The sequence below is a fragment of the Mustela lutreola genome, chromosome 17, assembly GCF_030435805.1.
Source record: "Mustela lutreola isolate mMusLut2 chromosome 17, mMusLut2.pri, whole genome shotgun sequence".
NCBI lineage: Eukaryota > Metazoa > Chordata > Mammalia > Carnivora > Mustelidae > Mustela > Mustela lutreola.
The window spans coordinates 12,099,904-12,121,542 of NC_081306.1; the positions used below are offsets into that span (position 1 = coordinate 12,099,904).

The following is a 21,639-nucleotide window of genomic DNA, read 5'->3' on the forward strand; positions in this document are numbered from 1 at the left end:
AGGAAAACAAAATAGAGGGATAAATGCTGGAGAATCAGGGATGCTTGGTCTCTGCAGGGGGCCTGGGAAAGCCCTTCGGAGGGGGTCTTTTGAGGTAAGACCTCACAGGAAGAACTGGTCCTGGAACATGGGACTGGGTGGTGGAGAGGCCGTGAAGCAGTGCCAAGAACCCGGACCTGGAAGACTGTCTCAGGTCTACTCAACCAGCTATTTGACTGGGAACAAGTCACTGAGGGTGAGGGACCTTGCCTGTAAAATGGGAATAAAAGCCCACATGCCGCTTAGAATGGTCATCTGGAAGTATCAAACGAGAATTTTCTAAACTGGGCAACCCTTTAAAATGAAAGGTGGCTGGGATGCCTGAGTGGGTCAGTGGATTAAAGCTTCTGCCTTCGGCTCAGGTTATGATTCCGGGGTCCTGGGATGGAGCCCCGCATCGGGCTCTCTGCTCAGCAGGGAGACTGCTTCCCCCCATTCTCTCTCTGCCTGCCTCTCCGCCTACTTGTGAGCTCTGTCTGTCAAATAAATGAATAAAATCTTTAAAAATGTTTAAAATGAAAGGCGGCTCTTTTATCCAGCAGGGTGAACCCTCCAGCAGACAGAAGGACTTAGCCTCTGTCTTTAAGACATACTGTAAAGCTACAGGTATAATAACAGTGTGGTGCCCGCACAGGAAAGATAAGTAGATAACGAAAACAGGATTGAGTGCCCCAAGCACAACCACACATTAGTGATCCCTTGATTTCCAGCAGCGTCCCCATGCAGGAATCCATTCCTGACATTTCTAGGGATCTTTATGTCACTCCAAAATGTGAGAAAAAAATCCGTCCAGAAATCAGGATAAAGGGAAAGAAAATCTGTGGGTGTTCAAGTTTAACCACCAACATAGGTATTACCAGTTCAAAGGAACCCATGGACATGACGTTGAAAGGAAGAGCGGAATCGGTGTCCAAAGGTTACGGTCAGCAGGACAGAGGGTATGGGAGCGAAGGGGCCACGACCAGATCTGTCCTTCTTATTTGCTGCTGGCGGGTTGTTAAATATATATGTTTGTACCCCTGTCTGCCACTCCTGATGGGTCATTTTTGTAAACACAGATTTAGTAATGACTTTACACATATTAGTACACTTTATGAAAATCCAGCGAATCTCGTTCCAAGAAATACTAAGTTTTGGGGGCAGTCTTTCAATTGGCAGTTCTGAAACATGTTTCTGTGTAGTAATAGTGCTGTTAACCTTGCTAGGATACCCAGATATTACGTTATCTTAATAGAATCCAGTGGTGTTTTCGTGTTTGGCTATTTGCCCTAAGGCTATAGTTCTTTGTAATTACTTTCACAGAAGAAATGCAAAGGCAGGCTGTAAACAAGGATCCTGGAACACTTTGATGTGAAATCAGCTCATCTGAGATCTGAATTAGGACAGGCAGTATCATTTTTAACAGCCAAACCAAAATCAGGGCAAGCAGACAAAATATGTTCATCCCTCAAAGAGGAAATGAGCATATATGGGGCCATATGTAGTCTAACGCCCAACTTGTATTTGCTTTGGACACACTCAGAACCATATGACCAACATTAGCACAACATGAAAGAAACTTCTCTACATCTGGAATATTTGTCTTATGACAAATATTAATACTTAATCCAAGCAATTAATACTTGTGTGTTTTAAAATCTCACTTGAGGATAATTTTTAAGAGGCACCTGGGTGGCTCAGTGGGTTAAAGCCCTGCCTTTGGCTCAGGTCATGATCTTAGGGTCCTGGGCTCCAGCCCTCCATTGGGCTCTATGTATTCACTGCAATTCCTGTCAAAATCCCAGTGACATTTTTTTGCAGACATTTATATATTTACAAAAATATATAAATAAATATAATCTTTAAAAAAAAAAGCTTTTAAATATTTGTAACCTCTTCCAATTTTTATTTTTATTTTTTAAAGATTTATTTATTTATTTATTTGACAGATGGAAATCATAAGTAGGCGGAGAGGCAGGCAGAGAGAGAGAAGGGGAAGTAGGCTCCCCACTGAGCAGAGAGCCCAATGTGGGACTCGATCCCAGGACCCTGAGATCATGACCTGAGCTGAAGGCAGAGGCTTAACTCACTGAGACACCCAGGTGCCCCATCTTACAATTTTTAAATGATGTTTTTTGGGCAGTCATTCAGTGCTAATGTTTTATTCTTTTAATGTTTTCTTTTACCAAATGCCTATATTAAGTAGAGATTATTTTTTGCATGTTATTGAAATAACATAATTTTGTTGCAGTGTATGATTCATAATAATAACCATATACTTGTTATTATATCATATTTTACAGAACTAACCCCTGAAACTTTAAATATAATCCTGTCACAGAAAAGTGATTGATTGTTTATGATTATAACTCATTATTTAAAAACGTGAAGTCAAGTGCTCTGAAAAATACAGAATAATTTACAATTGAGGAATTCTGATTTCTTGGTCTCAAGTTTTGAAGATCAGTAACTTTCAGGAATTTGGAAATTTTAAAAATTCCTGACAAAAGCATAGGCGAAGTTAATTTTGTCAGTAAATAATTCCAAAAAAATAAATAAATAATTCAAACAAACAAACAAACAAATAAACCTGAAACAATTGCATAGTGGTATGCAAAAATTGAACTTCTACCCTTAAGTCACACCATATACATAATGAACCTGAAATGACCTGTAGACTTAAATGTAACAATTAGAACTCTAAGATTTCTAGAAGAAAAAATAGAAAAAAAATTTTAGTGGACTTGTGCTACAGTCTGAATCATGGCACCCACACCCCCAAATTCTTATATTAATCCCTAATCCCCAATTTGATGGAATTAGGAGATGGGGTCTTTGGGAGGTAGTCAGAGTTAGCTGGGGCCATGAAGATGAGGGCCTTATGTCGGGATTAGTACCCTTATAAGAAGAGAAGAATGGAGAGAGCTCTTTCCTACCATCTACAAAACATTGCTGAACGAATTGAAAGATCTACATAAATGAAAAGACACCCCCTACCCCAGGTTCATGAATTTGAAAACCTGATATTATCAAGATTACAGGGCTGACTAAAGTGATCTATGTATTCACTGCAATTCCTGTCAAAATCCCAGTGACATTTTTTTGCAGACATAGAAAAATCCATCCTAAAATTCCTATGGATTCCCAAGGCATCCTAGATGGCTAAAACAATCTTGAAAAAGAACAGATTTGGGGGCACCTGGGTGTCTCAGTGAGTTAAGCCTCTGCCTTCAGCTCAGGTCATGGTTTCAGGGTCCTAGGATCAAGCCCCACATTGGACTCCTGCTCAGGAGGAAGCCTGCTTCCCCCTCTCCCTCTCCTGCCTGCCTCTCTGCCTACTTTTGATCTCTCTCTCTGTCAAATAAATAAAATCTTTAAAAAAAAAAAAAAAAACTGGTTAGGAGGATGAATAACACTTGCTGATTTAAAACTTACTGCAAAACTACAGTAACTAGGGGCACCTGGGTGGCTCATTGGGTTCCAGCCTCTGCCTTTGGCTCGGATCTTGGGATGGAGCTTTGGGCTCTCTGCTCAGCGGGGAGCCTGCTTCCTCCTCTCTCTCTGCCTGCTTCTCTGCCTACTTGTGATCTCTGTCTGCCAAATAAATAAATAAAATCTTGAAAAAAAAAAAAAACTACAGTAACCAAAACAGTGTGTTATTGACCTCAAGACAGATATAGAGTGGATGGAATAGCATAGAGAACCCAGAAATAAACCTTCACATGAACTGTCAGATCATTTTCAATAAGAATGGCAAAACCGTGCAATGGGGAAAGGACCGTCTTTCCAGTAAACGGTGTTGGGTAAATGGAATATCCACACACAAAAGAATGAAGTTGGACCCTTACCTCACACCATATACAAAATGAACTTCTATATCTGATAAGGGATAACTATCTAGAATGTATGAGGAACTAAAACTCCACAGAAACAACAAAAACCAACCCAATTCAAAAATGGGCAAAGAACTTGCATTAGCTGTATCTCTAAAGAACATAAATGAATGGCCGATTAACTCATGAAAAGATTCTTACACGTCACTGATCACTGGGGAATGCATATCAAAACCACAATGAGATAACACCTTACAGCCATTAGCATGGCTACCATCAAAAACCCAGAATAGAACAAGTGTTAATGAGGATATGGAGAAACGGGAGCCTCATACGCTCTTGTGGGAATGTTGCTGTGAAAATAGCAGGAGGCTACCTCGAAAACTAAAAGCAAACTTACCATGTGACTCAGCAATTCCACTTCTTGGCATATGCCCAAAGGAATGGAAAGCAGGGTCTTGGAGAGTTGTTTGTGCACCCTGTTCCTATTAGTATTTTTCACAGCTGAAGTCTGGAAGCAGGGTAGGTGTCCACTGCCAGGTAAATGGATGAGCAAAATGTGGTATATCCGCACGATGAAATATTATTCAGCCGTAAAAGGGAAGGTGTTTCTGACACCTGTTTCAACATGAGTGAACCTTGCTTGACGTTGTGCTACATGAAATAAGCCAGTCACAAACAGAGACAATACTCTGTGGTTCCACTTCTACGAGTAAGTAAGTAATACTTAGTAAGTGTAAATATATTTTTCAGTAAGTATACTCAGACGAGTAAGAATCAAAGAGGCAGAAAGAATGGTGGTTGCCAGGGGCTGGGGGGAAGGGAGAATGGGGAGTTACTGTTTAATGGGTACAGGGTTTCAGTTTCGCAAGATGAAGAGGGTCCTGGAGATGGAGAGTCGTGGTGGTTGCACAACGTTGGAAGTGTACTTAACAGCGCTGAGCTGTGTGCTTGCAGTGGTTGACATGGCCAAGTTTTCTGTGATGTGTATTTTACCGTGATTTAAAAAAAAAAAAAAAAAAAAAAATCTTAGGGCGCCTGGGTGGCTCAGTGGGTTAAAGCCTCTGCCTTCAGCTCAGGTCCTGATCTCAGGGCCCTGGGTTCAAGCCCCGCATCGGGCTCTCTGCTCAGTGGGGAGCCTGCTTCCCCCTCTCTCTGTGCCTGCCTCTCTGCCTACTTGAAATCTCTCTTTCTGTGTCAAATAAATAAAATCTTTAAAAATAAATAAATAAAATAAAACTCAGAAAAGCCTTTACGCAGATGTTCAGAGTGTTATTATTGACAATAGCAGAATATTGGAAGCAGCCCAAATGTCCGTCAACTGGTAAACGAGTAAATGAATCGTGGTATAGCCGTACCGGGAAATACGACAACTCAGTGATGGGGGTAAAATACCAGGACCACCAGCTGTGTGGCTGGTTCCCAGGGCGTCATGTGAAGTAAAAGAGGCAAACACGGAGGATTAAATACTGTACAATTTCATTCGTGTGAACTTTCTAGAAGAGGCAGAATATAGTGTCTGCAAGCAGATCCGTGTTTGCTGGCAAGAGAGTTCAGTGCACAGTGGCACAAGGAATCTTCTTAAAGGGAACCGTTCTGTGTCTTGGCTGTTCTGGTGTTTACGTGGTTGTATGCAATTCCAGAAATTGAGCAAATTTCATTGCATGTAAAGAATGCCCTCATTTAAAAGAAAGAGAGGGAAACTTCATGGGGCAGCCAGATTTTTGTGGTTTTACAGGTGTTTGCAGGAACTTGTAAATACCACCCCTTAGCAACCTTTTTTTTCTTCCCTTCCCTACTGAAAAGAAGAAGTTAATGGAGATAGTCACCCTAGAAGAATTTGATTTCCACCGGCTGCATAATCAGTTCCTTATGCTTGTAGCAAAATTCTGCATGTGACCTCCTAGTTTGACCCCAAACAGACTTTTTCCCCCTGAACCACCTGAAAGGGAATTAAATAATCATGGTCCTTTGTCCCTCAGTCCACTAAGTAAGAGTATATTTCCTTACACACCTGTAGTACAGTGACCCAGCCATAGTAATTTACCATTGATACGATGCTCTACTGCTCATATCCACATTTTAGTATCTGATCTCGTATTATCTGCATCACTGCCCCCCCCATTATAAGGCCCAGTCTATAATAACGTATTGCATCCAGTTTTCATATCCCTTTAGTCTCTTAGGACGGTGACACTGTTGAGGAACACCAACCCCTCCCCGACCGCTCTTTTTCAGGAAGATATCTTCCATTTGGGTTTGTCTGATATTTCTTCATGGTGACATTTCAGCTCCACAGTCCTGACTGCAGTGCAGGCCCTGGGAGAGGGGAGACACTTCCAGACCGTGCAGATATCCTCCTCGCCACCAGAACAACCCCCGTGTGGAGCAGCTGCCGGCGCGTTTGCCTCAACCATCCTTCATGGGAGGGTTGCAGAGGGGTCAGCTAACAGCTCCATTTCTCTTCCCCATTACTGGTTCCGAGTCAGTATCCCGCCTAAGAGCTCTTCTTCCTCCCTCTCCCTCCCTTTGTGTCCTGTGTTACGTAAACACATGGATTCCTATTTCTTCAGTTCAGAACCTGTTACTGCCTCTTACTTTGGTGCTCTGATACCTGGCCAGTGAGAGCCCTTCCCAGCTGGGCCTCGGTCCTTGTAACACGCCTCTGCACATCTTCAGCACTTTCCTGCTTTCTCATATCGCAAGATGTTCCAGTCTCATCTCAGGCCTCCAGTAACCCCAGCTGTGGAATCAGCCAGTTCTTCTGGAAGCTCTGGGTTTTGTTTTGTTTTTTTGTTTGTTTGTTTTTAAAGTACGGTATTAGAAATTAAGATGTGGACACCAGATGTGCTCACTGCTACTGAGGTTTCTTTGCTTCTACGCCCTTTTCGGTGGTAATGCTTGGATATACACACATACATCCCCCAAACATGAGTGCACACATAGACACATACTTATTTATGTTAAAATCTTGAGTATGTCTCCCATTTCATTTCATCTCCACAGGGTTCTTCCTTTTCTTCCCACACCCCAGTATTGGTGTGTCTGGCTTCCAACATCCGTGTGTTTACGGCTTTGCTCGGTACTGAAACACATCTCGGTATTTTCAGAATTGGCGTCACTCATTCAGCAACAGAAGCAAACCCCTGAAGACCTCAGGATTTGAGTTCTTCCCCCTTCCTTACTGAAGGTGCAAGCACTGGGTTTATAAATGGCTCTTTTGCACTTTGCTTTTTTCCCACCTTGTTTTTTTTTGTGGGTTTATTTGTTTTTTACTAGAAGTCATTCCCTGTCTGATCTTTGAGGTCTCCATTCTCTCTTATAATGGCTCATAACTTCCCTGATTATACGTATCACAGTTTATTTAACCAATTTCCGATACCTCGACATTTAGGCGTTTTATTTTGGCTTGGCGATATTTTGTAGTTTCAGAGAAGGCTGCAGGGAATGACCTGCGCGTATGTATTTGTTCATTGGTGGACCTGTGTCTTTCATGTTCCGAAAAGTGTGCCTGTGGACTCAAAAGGTAAATAAATACCGGGTTTTGTTAGATGTGGCCACACTCCTCTCTCTAACAGTGAGTTTGTGGCTTTGCCCTGACTCTCTCCAGTTTGAGAGTTATTTGTGTATCAGGGACATTAACCTTTTATCTATGATCTACGCTACAGATACTTTTCCCTGGTTTCTCATTCGTCTTGTGACTTGGCTTATCTTACCACTGTGCAAAAAAAAAAAAAAAAAAATGTTTAGGAGATCAAATTGGTACTTTTTTTTTTTTTTTTTTTTTTTTTTTTACTGTGTCTGAATTACAAGTCATAGTGAGAAAGCCTTTTTGTACACTCAGATTTTTGAGGAATTCACCCATTTTTCATTCTGGGCATGTAGATATCCGATCTGTTTGGTGTTTATGCTTTTGTACCAAGTGAGGAATTTGGGGTCTAATTTATCCTTTTCCAGTTATCCCGACACTATTTCTTTAAAGTTCATCTTTGTCCCAGTAATGTGAAATACAACCTTCATTGTACACTAGATTTCTATATGCAGTTGGGGCTATTTCTGGACCTTGTCTTTCTTGAAGTCCCAACTGAGTTTTCATTAAACATTTACATCTTAGAGGCTAGCAGGCTCCAGGATTTACAACACAGAGGGATTTTTAGGCCTGTTCCCCTTTTGTGGTGGAACAATGGGTCCTTATTATTTTCTGACACTTTTTGAATTTTCCAGATTTTCAGAAACCAGCCAAAATTATTTTTGTCTTTAAGAGGACTGTTTTAAGGGTAGGGTGCCTGAGTTGCTCTGTCTGTTAAATGTCCCAGCTCTTGATTTTGGCTCAGAGTCATGAGAGGGAGCCCTGTGTCTGCTTGAGATTCTCTCTCTCTCCCTCTCCCTTTGTCCCCCCAAATAAATTCAATGTTTTTATTTTTTATTTATTTTTTAAATTTTTTAAAAGATTTTATTTATTTATTTGACAGATGGAGATCACAAGTAGGCAGAGAGAGAGAGGGAGAGAGAGAGGGAAGCAGGCTCCCCACCAAGCAGAGAGCCCAATGCGGGGCTCGATCCCAGGACCCTGAGGTCATGACCTGAACCGAAGGCAGAGCCTTTAACCCACTGAGCCACCCAGGTGCCCCAATAAAATGTTTTTAAAAAGAAAACCTTTTGAAGGTAGTAATCAGTTTTTAAACAGTAAACTTTCATATGCATATTTAATAATGTCCCCCAAATATTACTTCTTTCTCCCCTTTTCCTTGTGTCCCCTCAATAAAAGAGATGCTTCGGAGAAGTCTGTATGATACATGTGAAGAGGACAGGTGGAGGCAGACCAGCCAGCTGTAAGAGTCGTGCGTTCTGCCTCCTGTGGCTTTTAAGAACCACCAGGAAAACAGTTTATTCTTTTTCTTCACATGAGTGAACAGGTACAAAAAACAGAGATGGGAGTGCAGGACTACATGGAGGAATTGGAATTGGGATGACTGGGAAGCCAGAGTGTTTTTTTATATGTAACATTTTAAGTATGCACTTCCTTAGAAGAGGCTTAATCAGGGGCATACCCTCGCTCGCTCCCCGCCCCCTCGCTGTACTCGAATGGCCTCCCTTAGGTGGAATGACTTGATTTTTAGATGTTTCTCATAAATTGGGGGCCACCCTAAAAAATCTATTTATAGGACCCATTTAGAGGAGACAGGACTCACATTGGCCACGCGGTCTCTGTTCTCATCAAGTTCTATTTCAGGGAACATACTTTTCCTCAAGGAAAAATCAGGACATGTAATTGGATTTAATTCAACATGTCACATCCTATGAAGCTTTCAAAGTGAAGCCGGGTTTAATTATAAATTTGACAAGTCACCGTTTTGGAACAGACGAGAACTCTGTGGAGGTGGGCCACGCCCTGTCAGTGTAGTCCGATGCCGAGCAACGTGATCGCTGACACGCTCACGCACTCGTCTGTTGTGCTGTGCGTGCATTAGGCAGTCGTGAGGGTAACAGTGCCGTCTTCCGCTTCGGTACCACCAAGAACTCTTATTTTATTATGGCAGCTCTACTCTTCTAGTCTGCTCTTCTACTGTAGTAGCTCCACAAAAACAGAAACCAAGAATTTTCTTGAAAATTTGGTGCTTCAAGGGGCACCTGGGTGGCACAGTGGGTTAAGCCTCAGCCTTCAGCTCCGGTCATGATCTCAGTGTCCTGGGATCGCGCCCCGTATCGGGCTCCCTGCTCGGCAGGGTGTCAGCTTCTCCCTCTGCCCCTCCCCCGCCCCCCACTAATGCTCTCTCTCTCTCAAATAAATAAAATCTTTAAAAAAATTTCGTTCTTGGAAGCGCTGAGAAGAATTCAGATTCGTCTGTGTCTCTACACAAACATAACACAGAACTTGCTTCTGAATAAGCTTGTCGCCACGGGAAACCTTCAGACTTCGGTTCTTTAAGGTCTTTAACTGTCTTTAACAGTTAGGTCTTTAACAGTCACGTACAGGTGGCAGCCGCCCGGGTTGTTGGCTGCTGGTTAAGTGGTAACAAGCTTCAGAGTGCGAAGACATTCTATAGGCTAGTGTTTCTGTTACTCTCAACACCTTTCATGTCATTCCATTGTGTGTGTTTTAGTCTTACAGCCACCGGCACGGTAGAAAAGAGAAGCCTGAGTCCCAGCCCAGCAGAAGCTGACTTGGAGGCCAGAGTATCGGGGGAGATTTCTGACGCCGAGCTCGAGCCCACAGAGTCCTGTGCAGAACCCGTCTCCGAGGGAAGGAAAAAGGCCAAGAAGTTAAAAAGAATGAAGAAGGACCTTTCACCAGCAGGTTTGTAGAAGAACTCAGTAGAGTTCTGGGGTTGTGTACTCTTTAATGCTCTAGAAACTCATAGTTTGGGGGGAGAAATGATGGCGGGGCTTCGGTTGGTGGCAAAGCCCATGTCCAGTAATCTCCCCCACTCCTGCCATCAACCCCTTTATCCACGGTTTCCCAGAGTCAACCACAGTCTGAAAGCAGGGGATCCTTCCGTCATACATATCACCAGAAGGTCACTGGTAGCCTAAGGCTAGATCACCATGCCTTTGTCATTACCCTCACTTGTCTTCTCACAAGGACACTTGATCATCTCACATCAGCACAAGAAGCAGGGTGAGTCCGGGACAGTAAGATTTTTTTTGAGAGAAACCAGTTCAGACGACTGTTGTGACAGTACATTTGTTGTCATTGTTCTCTCTGGTTATTAGCGCTTGTTCATCTCTTACTGTGCCCCATTTATCAATTCAGCCTTGTCACAGCTGTGGATGTACCGGAAATAACATGGAGTCTGCGGGGGCTGGTACTACCGGAAGTTTCAGGCACACACTGCGTGTTTTGGACTGTGTCCCCCGCAGATGAGGGGGACTGCTGTAGTTTTCCACGGGACCAGATGCTTTTTAGGATCCATTTAATTTAAGGAATCCCTAAAAAGCCCTGTCTCTTGATAGAGGAGGGCTTGGCAGGGGCCTTCTCAGTTAAAGATGGTTACTCCATTTTGGTAATACTCTCCCTTTCCTCCATGGTTTAGAGGTTTTGCTGATGTGTGTAAGTAGTCTAGTATCTTAAATGTGCATTTAAATTTGCACAGAGCCCTCCTCCTACACATGTTATTTTCAGTGGCAGCGTTTTCACCGTTCCCAGCAAAACTTTGCCAGGCAGCCCGGATTTCTCTCTCATACGCAGAATTACATAAGGAGCAAAGGAAACCAGAAGCTACCCTGTTGAGAGCCTAGTATGTGCGAAGAGCTGTAGGGGGACCCTCCCCTTCTCACAAAAGCCCTGACGTAGGGGATTATCATCCTGTCTCAGGGACGCAGGTGTCTGGCTCAGAGAGGTTTAGAAACACGCGTAGGTCCATATAGCTAGCACCAGAAGGTAAGTCTGGGCCTGCCCGAGGCCAAATCCCACACTCTCTCCATCACCCAGATGCCATGGCACGGGGGGAGGCGGCTCATGACCAAACTCATCCCCTGTGCTCAGGCCCTCTGCACTGCTGGACTGCAACATGACGGAAGGTCTCGATGGTCGGCCGGACCAGTTCCCTGCCGGGGAGATCCAGCAGTCACCTAGCGGCTCCCACAGCTGTCGGGGACAACAGTTAAAGCCCTCGGGGCCAGCGGGGCATGTCACACTGGGTGGGAGTTCTTTCTTTTAAAGTTCTGAGGCGGTCCTCAAGGTCTGTTTCACAGTTAAGAGATTGCAGGCGTGAAGGGTAACGTGACTTGCCCAAGGTCACAGAGTCCTTCAGTCTGTCCTGCAAGAGAGCAGGTGTTCTCCTGCACGGTTCCGCCACTGCCTGTCTGCCCAGGATAAGAGGGCTGCTGACCCCGCCTGGAGGGCCCCTCTCCTTTATCTCACAGCAGGCTGGTCTCCCCAGCGAGCAGAACCAACAGTCAGATCAAAGGAAGGTGTAGGGAAGCCACGGGACTTGATTCATACCCAAGCTAAGCCTTCACTGTGTTTCAGATTAATTCTTCCTTTTACATGTGGCCCGATCTGACGGCAGGGAGTTTTCTGAATCTCACTGTTACTAGTGAAACCAAAGAGGCAGCAAAAATATTGCATATGCTTTTATACACCACGCTGAGGCTTAACTTTTAACTGAAAACTCAAACTGCTTGCTTGAAGCCTGGACTCTCTCCGCTGCCTCCTTGAATCCCAGTGTTCTCCTTGACTTGCTTCCCTTCCGTTCCCTAAATGGGGCACCGGGGAAGGTTTCATTCTGTGACACCCTTAGTCTTCACCTGGGATAACCTTCTCACCACGGTGGCATGGTGTCTGCTCGACCAGCCTCCGCGCTCAATGTCAGCACGACTTCTAGAGGTCATGGCTGGCGTGCTGGGGGGTGGGGTCTTCTCTTGTCTTCCCTCCCTTCCTGTCTCAGTCTCTTCGGCATTTTTCAGCTTATCTGTTAGAGCTCAGGCGCAAGATGACAGGGTATTTTCCCCCTCCTCTATCTCAGCATAATCTTACAGGTATTAACATTAAAATACCTAATAATAGACTGCCTGAATAGATTAGCTCCTTTTATAACTTTCATCATTCTAAGTGAAAACTTTCTGTGAGTTATTTGGGGGTTCGAATGTATAATACTGTCATTAAAATAGGTTTTTATTTTCCTCCCATTGACAGGAAAGCTGTCACGGCCTCAAGATTTGAGCTAAAAAAGAAAAAAAAAATGATAGATTTTGTACTTCTTTGTCAGTCCCGCTAAAAGAGAAAGAGAGAAACATCTCGACAGCTTTTAATTGAATCAGAGAGTGGAGCGGATGGTGCTTCTGGGGCACCATTCACCGGGTGAGGCCTTGCAGCAGCACAAAGCTAGAAGTTTCACAGGTCCTTCTTGGCTGTATTATTGTAAGTGTTTAGCGCTACTATTCCCGGCAGGATGTCGGGTGAGGTAACCAGGCTCTGAGCCTGTGGCGTTGACCAGTTTTGACTGCTCGCTGACTGTCATAAGGTCCTGTAGTGAGTGAGAATACAAAGGTCTGGACCTATGTAGGGTCTGTATGAAGCACTCAAGGGTTCAGAGGGTTCCAGGAGCTGTGACGCCCCAGTTGGGGTGTTGGCAGCCATCTGTTGGGACAGTTCGGTAGGGCGTGGGAAAGTCTGACCTGCAGAGACAGGTTCTCAGGCGTCCTGTCTGAGCTCTCCTCCTGGCCAGAGTCTCTTGACAGGGCCGCAGGTGATTCATGAAGGTGTGTTGGGTTGGCGGAGGCATGAGAAATAGAAAAGACACTGTTTGACCTGGGAGGGAGGTTTCTGTTTTCCCAGGAGGAAGTCGCAAAAAGTCGGACCAGAGAATATTGTGTATTGTAGCAGTCCGGGGACAGTTGGTGCTCAGTAAATCCCACACGTAACAGTGTCGTCTGTCTTAGTTATACATTTTAATATCGAAGATGCATTAAGAGCTCAGTCCTAGACCCCTTCTCAGCTAGCAGAATGACTTAAATTGCAAAAGGAATGACTGACTGTTCCTAGTTTATATCCTGTAGCAGGCATTGTGCCAGGAGCCTCCTTTACTGTCTATTCCGTATAAAAACCCGATCAAGAATAGATACCAGTATTTCCAATTTCTGGAGAGGAAACAGGTCCAAAGAATTCAGACTTGCGAAGTCCGGTATAACTGGTACTGGGGGCACTGGGGAGGGCGGTCTGATCTGGAATCCCCACGTTGTATCACTGTGCAGTATGTGAAATTGATCCAAACTTTAGAAGAAGCGGAGGACCCTTTACATAAAGATGGCTTTTCTGGCAGCCGGTCAAGAGCAGGAAACAGTTGCCAACTTGGACTTGCTCATGATGAAGTCATGGGACCCAAGCGACCATTCTCTTTAGGAGTTTACTATGTACATATTATATACTTAGCAAATATTTTTCTCCTAAGTGTTGTTTCTGTCCAGTGTCCAGGCTACAAACATAGAACACGAGCCAGTTGCTTTTCTATTTAGTAGGATTAGCTAAATTGGTGGCGCTATCTACTTTTCCTCGGGGGAATTCAAGGTACGTTCTCTACTTGTAGGTAAAGAACCAGAGTTCTGTGTGCCATTCGGGCTGCACTGAAGTACCCCTAGGTGATGTTCCCCAGACAGGGTTTATTGGACGGGTGTCCATAGCACACTCGTTCTTGCTGATGAGTGAATTGTGTTTCAGTGTCCTGTCGCTGACCAGACTGCCCAATCTCAAAATATCGTCAGACGGTCCAGTAGCCAGAGTTCTCTCATGCCCTGTTAGCTTTGGCAGATAAGTGCCCAAGATGCCAACGATTCCTGGTGATTTTTTGTGTCATGTCCTAGAGAGGCTGCTACAAGTCTTTTCCTTCTTCCACTGAAAACACAACATAGCAGCCCTTAAAATGTTTGCCAAGAACCAGGAGTATCATTGGAGTCTTGAGGAATCCATTGAACTTTTCAAGCTTCCATCCTTAAGGTTACAGTATGAAAATTTAGGACCTGAGCGGCAGTCTGCAGTTGCTGACCATCCAGGCTCAGGAAGTGTAGCCAAGGAACTTTCGAAGCCCTCAATTAAAATGTGGCTGACAGCCTCCGTGTGGCCTCTGTGCTGTGTGGTGGGCCAGTCTGCTGCTCAGTCCTTGTTCCCCCGGCAGCCCTCCACCCCGGGAAGCTCTGCCTTCTTGGTGTGGGAAACCGCCCCTTCACCGGGCCCGCTGGAGCATCTCCCAATTGAATACGTCTGTGTAGCTCCCCCCAGGATCTTTCTCACTACAGATTTCCACTCCAGAAAATGATACAATGGCAGATCTCCAGTGTTTGAGACGCTGTTCTGGATTTACCAGAGGGCAGAAATGTCTTCCCTCGTAGAATCTGTCCCTTTCAGCTCTGGACAGAAGAAGGGTAAAGAAGCCCCAACGGTCACCTTTCGCGTTGACCACTTTTTACTTTCTTTTGTCGTTTTGTTAATAAAGATAACATGCTCACTTTGAAGACCTATAAAATGCAGAAAAACAGAAGAAAATCAAACCCCATGGTTGGCTGATAATCCAGTAACAAGTGTTTTTAGTCTTCTTGTCATTTTTATACATCATGGACATCATACCTCATAGTCAGTTTGGTATCCTGTTCTTTCTCCATTTAAAAAAAACTCCTGGTCAGATTTTTATTATCAGCATAATATTTTATAGTAGAATTTTGTTGGTCTTTTGCAGGGTCAGCTTTATTAAGATAGTTTACTTACAGGAGGTCGTCGCTTTCGGGTGCCCAATTTGATGAGTTTTTGCAAATGTGTACAGCCATATGACCATTATTATGATCAAGAGAGAGAATATTTGCATCATTCCAGAAGATTCTCTGACGCCCCATCCCTCCTCCCTCCCCTAGGTCCTGGCAACCACTGATGTGCTTCTTTCTTAATAATTTGAGAATTCATTTTGCTATTTCAGTATCAGTTCCTTCTTACTGCTGAGTAGTGTTCTGTTTTATGGATGTATCATTCTTTATCCATTTTGCCCATTGGCATTTAGGTTGTTACCACTTTTTAGCAACTAAGAATCAAGCTGCTGTAAGCATGTGCCAACAGGTTTTTGTATGAACTAAGTTTTTGTTTCTTTGGGGTAAATACCAAAGAGTGGAGTTGCTGGGTCACATGGCAAGTGCATGTCTCCCCTTCTAAGAAACGGGCTCAGTGTTTTCCAAGATGGCCGCACTGTGGTGCATTCTCGCCGTTGGCCGGCGAGGCTTCTGGTGGCTCTGCACCTTTACCAGTGTTGGTACCAGTGGTCCCTTTTAGCCATTCCATTGGGCCTGTAGTGGTGTCTCATAGGGCTTTGACTTGAGTTTCCCTAATGACTAATGATGCTAAGCATCTTTTGTGTGATTGTTTCCCATCCAGATCTCTTCTTTGCGGAACGTCTTTTTGAATCTTTTGCCCATTTTTTTCATCAGGTTGTTTTCTTCTCCATGAGTTTTGAGAGTTCTTTGTATATTCTGGATACAAATCCTTTTGGGTGTTTTGCACATTCTTCCAGACTCTGCTTTTCTTTTCACTTTCTTAATAGTAACTTTCAAATAGTAGAAGTTTAAAATTTTACGGAAATCCAGTTTAACATTTTTCAGATTATGGCTTTGCATCACATCTAAGAAATCTTTGCTTGACTCCAGATTTACAGAGATTTTCTCCTGTGTTTTCTTCTATAAGTTTTAGATTTTACAGTGAGATGTGCAGTCCATTTTGAGGTGATTTTCGCATATGTTCCAAAGTACGCATTGAGATCCATCCTGACAGGAAGCAGACGTCTTCAAATATTTGTTTAAAAAGAAAAATTGTTCCAGAATAATTCTTTGCCCTCAAGCTCCCTGAAACAGACCTAGCTCCTTATCCACCAGCTTTGAGACTGACTCTTCAGTCTGCAGCACTCCCTTTCTGGAAAGTGCTAGAAAGAACACCAGCAGTGACCTCCAGCTTCCTCTGGTCTGGGTCTCCTTTAGATGGTTCTTAACATTCTGGTTCCTCTGGACACATTGTTGCTCAGCAGCTGCACATTTTAGTAATGAAAACCAGGATCATCTTGATAGCAGGCTGTCAGCTTCCTGGAGAACAACCGTGTTCAGTGTTGGGCCACCTTACTGCTAACAGGAAGGGACCTGACATCCACAACAAACTTGCCATGTGCCAGGGACTCGGCCGTACCACCACAGGCATGTACAACAGGACGTAGTACTCGACGCCGCTGAGAGATGAGCCAGGGAACGTTGTTCAAAGCCATACAGCTAGTCAAATGGCCGAGCCTGGCTTGCTTATCCAAAGCTTCTGCACATTCCGCTGTTTCTCACCCGCTCTTCACCGAGTCACTTCCTGTGCATCTGCTGGGGGGCCGCCACGCCCGCACACCGTCCCATCCAGCGGACAGCAGGTGCTGCCATAAGTATGACAGTGCACTTGCTCTCAGCCGCTTAGCTTTTTTGTTCATTTGAGTTCCCTCACAGCTAGTTTGAATCTGTTTCGCTTCCCCACACTCAGCATTGTGGCTGTTAACCTTTAAAATGGCTAATTGGTGGGGCGCCTGGGTGGCTCAGTCGGTTGGGCATCTGCCTTTGGCTCAGGTCATGATCCCGGGGTCCTGGGATCGAGCCCCGCATCTGTGCTCAGCGGGGAGTCTGCTTCTGCCTCTGCCCCAATTCCCCCTCCAGTCATGCTCTCTTTCTCTCTTCCTCTCAAATAAATAAATAAATCTTTAAAAAAAAAAAAAAAAGACAAAACAAAGCCTATAAAACAGCTGATTGACTGCTGTGATGTTTCTCTGATATGTAGATTATAAAAATGCCCTTATGGGTGTTTCTCCCCCCCAACCCCCCACCCCAGCAATCAGCTATTGTATGAATGTGTGTGATTGAGAAGGTCAGGCCTGTGATGTCTCTTCCCGGCCCATCTGCAGGATTTACTCGCTCTGCAGAGGGGAGTGTCTTAGTGTTTCGTTCTCTAATAACCTAACTGGATCCTAGGAGTCTGTCACGTGGGAGCATCTCGTGTCCCTCTTCACTTCCCAAGAACCATCTCAGTCTTTGCTGGGAGTGCCAACAAAGCGGTATGACACGGGACAGAAGCCTCCCAAGTGTCCCTTCCCCAGTCTCCTCGTCCTCTCCGTCTGGACTTCGTCTCAGTCCGTGATCACCCATGGGAGTTCTCGTGTTGGCTGAAATCCTATGTTATTTCGTGTGTTCAGACCCAGTTATCTTTAGACATTCCTGCCATTGAGGTGGCCACTCTGGGCTGAGTGATTTCCTACTCTGCAGAACCTTGCACCTCCTCCAGTTTTAAAAGTTACCATTTTAGGCAGCAGCCGAGCCCTCTCCCCCCTTTTGGAATCTTGGAGTGTGAGCAGCTGGGGTTAGCTTTGCTGATTTTCCCGGCCAACCCTGCTTAAGTAAAAAGTAATGCACGTCACCACCCATGCAGGAGCGCCTGGGCTGTCACGCTTCCATCGTGGCCACTCCCTTCCCTGACTTAATTCCCCTCTGCTCAGCTCCGGACACGGTTGGTCCAGGCCCTGACCCGACTGTACCGCTGCTGATACGGGGAACGGCGTGAACGGAGCAGAAGGGCTTCCAGCTTCCGGGTGAAACTGTTGTCACCAAAGAGACCCATCAACACTTAGCGGGTGTTGCCGAACTCTGAAATGGCTGCATGCTTCTTCTTGGGCCCCTTTGGGGGGTTTCTGAACCCTCCTACTGGTCAGCTTCTCTGAAAAGGCCACCAGCCCCTTGGGTTTCTCTTCTGGGTGCTGGTACAGAGCACCCAGCACAGAGAAACCTGGAGCCCCGGGATGCAGCAGGGCTCCGGATGCGGTGGGAGGATCCCGTTCCCGTCAGCCTCGCGCTGGCGGTGTGACGCTGGTCACCATATCTGGCCTCCCTGAGCCTGTTCTGCATCTGTAAAATGCAGGTAGTGATACCACTGTGCCGGGCTTTTTTCTTTTAACTTATTAATTTGAGAGAGAGAGTGCATGCACACACAAGCAGGAGGGGCAGGGGACAGGAAGAGAGAATCTGAGGCAGACTCTGTGCTGAGCACGGAGCACGATGTGGGACTCAATCTCATGACCCTGAGATCACAACTTGAGTAGAAACCAAGAGTTGGACACTTAACCGACTCTACCCCTCTAGGTGCCCCAAACTGCGCTGGGCTTTTATGAGGATTAAACGAACCGAGGGACACATGGCTGGCTCAGTCGGTGGAGCATGTGACTCTTGATCTTGGGGTCATGAGTGCAAGCCCCACATTAGGCATAGAACTTTCTTAATTTAAAAAAAAAAAAAAAAGTGAAATGAACTGGGTGCCCAGTGTGGTGGCTAGGGGCCAGTACAGGATGTTCCCCCACCACCCCGCCCGAGACATAGGAGCACATCCACATTTTAACCCCCAGGAAGTAAATGGAGACATCCAAGCAGGGAGACATGTCTTTGATCCTCCGTGGGACATTTCTGTGGGGCCCACTGGGCCCTGCTGCCCATGGGCAGAGTCCGTCTGTGGGCGTGCTCTGCCCAGCCTGGCCCTTGGCCTTGGCACTCTGTTCCGCGCTGGTTGCTCGGTCCCCTGGTTGCCATCCTCTCCGTGCTCACCGCATTTTGTTTTGTCCACCTCCCGCCCCCAGGAGGCATCCCCGACAGCCCGGCCAAGCTCTTCGAAGTCCCCGACACGTGGTAACCGAGGCCGGAGGGAAACACACCGCTGGGGCTGTGGCTGAGGCGAAACCAGCCAGCACATTCGGAAGCCATACTGTATTTAATTTAATAAAACGTGGTATGGGAGGGCTTGGAAACCAAGTATGCGTCCTGGAAAAAAACAAACAAACAAACCCAGTTTTTATTTTTGTGGCCATGTCTCTTCTCTTCCCTTTTAATGTAAAGTGTCTGCTGCCACTCAGCGCGGTGGTAGGCTTTCAGGAATGTGCACATTCACCCGTCGATCCTTTGTCGCTTGCGTGAAGCCCTTCCCCACCGTGAACATTCGCATGTTTCAGAATCCACCGGGCAGGAAACGCCGGCTGTGAACCAGGCAAAACACCGACATTCTCGGGCGCTGTGGTCATGAGCATGAGTTTGGGGTTGAAGTCCTCCCCGCTCCGCGGGGCTCTCTTTGGATGCAGGGGCCTCCCTGGCCAGCGGCTCGTCTCGTCTCCCGATGGATGGAGAGCCCACTCGCATCTGCCTGCTTCCCCCTGCATCTGCCGGAAAATACGGAGCGCCCAAGCCACTGTTTCCAGAAGGAAACAGTCTCCCGCTGTCCACCTGTAGGGGAGCGTCACCTCTGCCTTGGCCTTCGGGCCGTATTTATTTAGAGTCCTTTGCCCCAAGATGTGAGTTTCTCATGGCAGACTGTATGAATTACGAAAAGTTATCTTCTGTTTTTACATGTAGTGCGGCGCTCCCTCCCCCGCATCTCAACCTGCTCGTCCTCTGTGTGTGTCTGTGTGTGTGTGTCTGTGTGTGTGTGTGTCTGGGGATGAAGTGGCACATATGCGTGTGTGTGCGTGTGCTTGAAACCACAGAAGATGCATACCAGCCCTTCCTCTATTGACATCGATCCCAACAGCGACAGAATTTCATGGATCTGTTGTCAGTAGGTCTGCTTTATAGAGATCATTGTTAGATACTGAACATTTTTTGTATCATGGAAATAAAAAATGAAACATGTATTTCCGAAAGATGAAAATTAAAGGAATTTTCGTAGGATTCTGTTTTTTTTTCCTTTTTCTTGTTTTTGTAAGTGAATGATGAATTTACATGGATATGTTTCTCTCAAAAGATCACCCCTAAAAAGCACTGGTAAGTCACGAAGCCTGATGTTCATGAATTTTTGTTTCTTCTTTTTTTTTAACCTCTGACCCTATACCTTCATGAGTGAGTCAGCTGCCGGGGGCTGGGGTTGAGCCCCGTGGAAAATGACCGCGTAGGAGGGTCCGTATCCAGTCATGGTGGATGGAATGGAGCCCTTTGGGATCCGTGGCGGCTTGCATATTCAGATGAGTGAGACACTCACTTTTCCCAGCTTCGAGCCTCTGAACAGTTCCCCTCCTTCCCCTGACCTAGCAGTCTGTGGCAGAGTTGCAAAGCCAAACCCTTCGGGAACCAGCTCCCACCCCTTCCTGAGCTGTCCCTGCTCCGAGACTCCATGGGGTGGTGCTCAGGGAGATGGAGACAGACGGAGGCTAAGGGTTGCAGGGGCGCTGCTGGTCTGGTGCTGAGTCACCGAAACCTACGGGTAGAAACAGCTGGTGTCCAACACCCTAACACCTCGAGCAAGAGGGAAAGCACGCTGCGGGCTGTAATGGGCGTGGAAACGCAGAGTCTCTGGTGGTTCACCACCTTCTGCACGGTGCGGGGTCGCCGTGGGAGAGCCTCTTGCCCTCAGGGAATGAAATGCCACCTTGTCCCCCAAAGCCCAATTCTCCCTGGTCAGAAAGCATCTTAGGGGCGCCCGGGTGGCTCAGTGGGTTAAAGCTTCTGCTTTCGGCTCAGGTCTGGATCTCGGGGTCCTGGGATCAAGCTCCACATCGGGCTCTCTGCTCAGCAGGAAGCCTGCTTCCTCCTCTCTCTCTGCCTGCCTCTCTGCCTACTTGTGATCTCTGTCTGTCAGATAAATAAATCTTTAAAAAAAAAAAAAGGCGTCTTAGACACATACAGGTTGTACCTGTGTCTCCGGGTCCAGGGAGGGGAGAGGGAGGGGGAAGAGGGCTTTCTGGAAAAGAGGCTTCTTGGCATCCCAGCTCCAGCTGGGGCTTCTCAGACACATTACGCATTACGCATGCTCTCCGAGCCTCCATGACCTGGGTCATGAAACCAGGATGGTAAACCTGCCCCACAGGAGGGTGCAAGGACCAAATGAGATCACGTGAAATGCCCAGCATACACACGTGCCCAGTAAATCACAGTTACGGCAGAAGATCACGCTCTTGATCTGAAACCCCATTTGTATCCTCCGTCACCTGGAGCTGAATGCAGGCATAGTCACATGGGATTGGGCTTAGAATTGATTACCTGGGGGACCCCTCATCCACGTTCACACCCCTATTTTCTTCCCAGCTGGATGAAATGACTCAAAACGGTTGAAGTGGGTTGGCCGTCAATCCGCTATACACACACACACACGCACGCACGCACGCACGCTCTCTGAATGCCTCTTTGGGCATAAAACCCCAGGATGGGCTTCGGCTTTTTGCTACGGAGGCCCAGGGGCTTATGTTGAGGATGGGGCTGTGACTGCAGGTTCCTTACACACTGAGCCAAACCCAGAGGTGGGCTTAGAAGTGGGGACCTCAGTGTTTCC

The 21,639-nt window shown here is 46.1% G+C and overlaps 1 protein-coding gene across 1 annotated transcript in view; it reads left to right on the forward strand.

Moving 5' to 3' along the window:
• PARN (poly(A)-specific ribonuclease) overlaps nt 1–20,045 on the forward strand; it is a 158,162-nt gene extending 138,117 nt beyond the window's left edge. The window contains exons 23-24 of the mRNA XM_059153980.1: nt 9,956–10,149; nt 18,965–20,045. Of these exons, the coding sequence (XP_059009963.1) occupies nt 9,956–10,149; nt 18,965–19,017 (247 nt within the window). The 3' untranslated portion in view covers nt 19,018–20,045. The remainder of the gene's footprint in view (nt 1–9,955; nt 10,150–18,964) is intronic.
• The last annotated feature ends 1,594 nt before the right edge of the window (nt 20,046–21,639 follow it).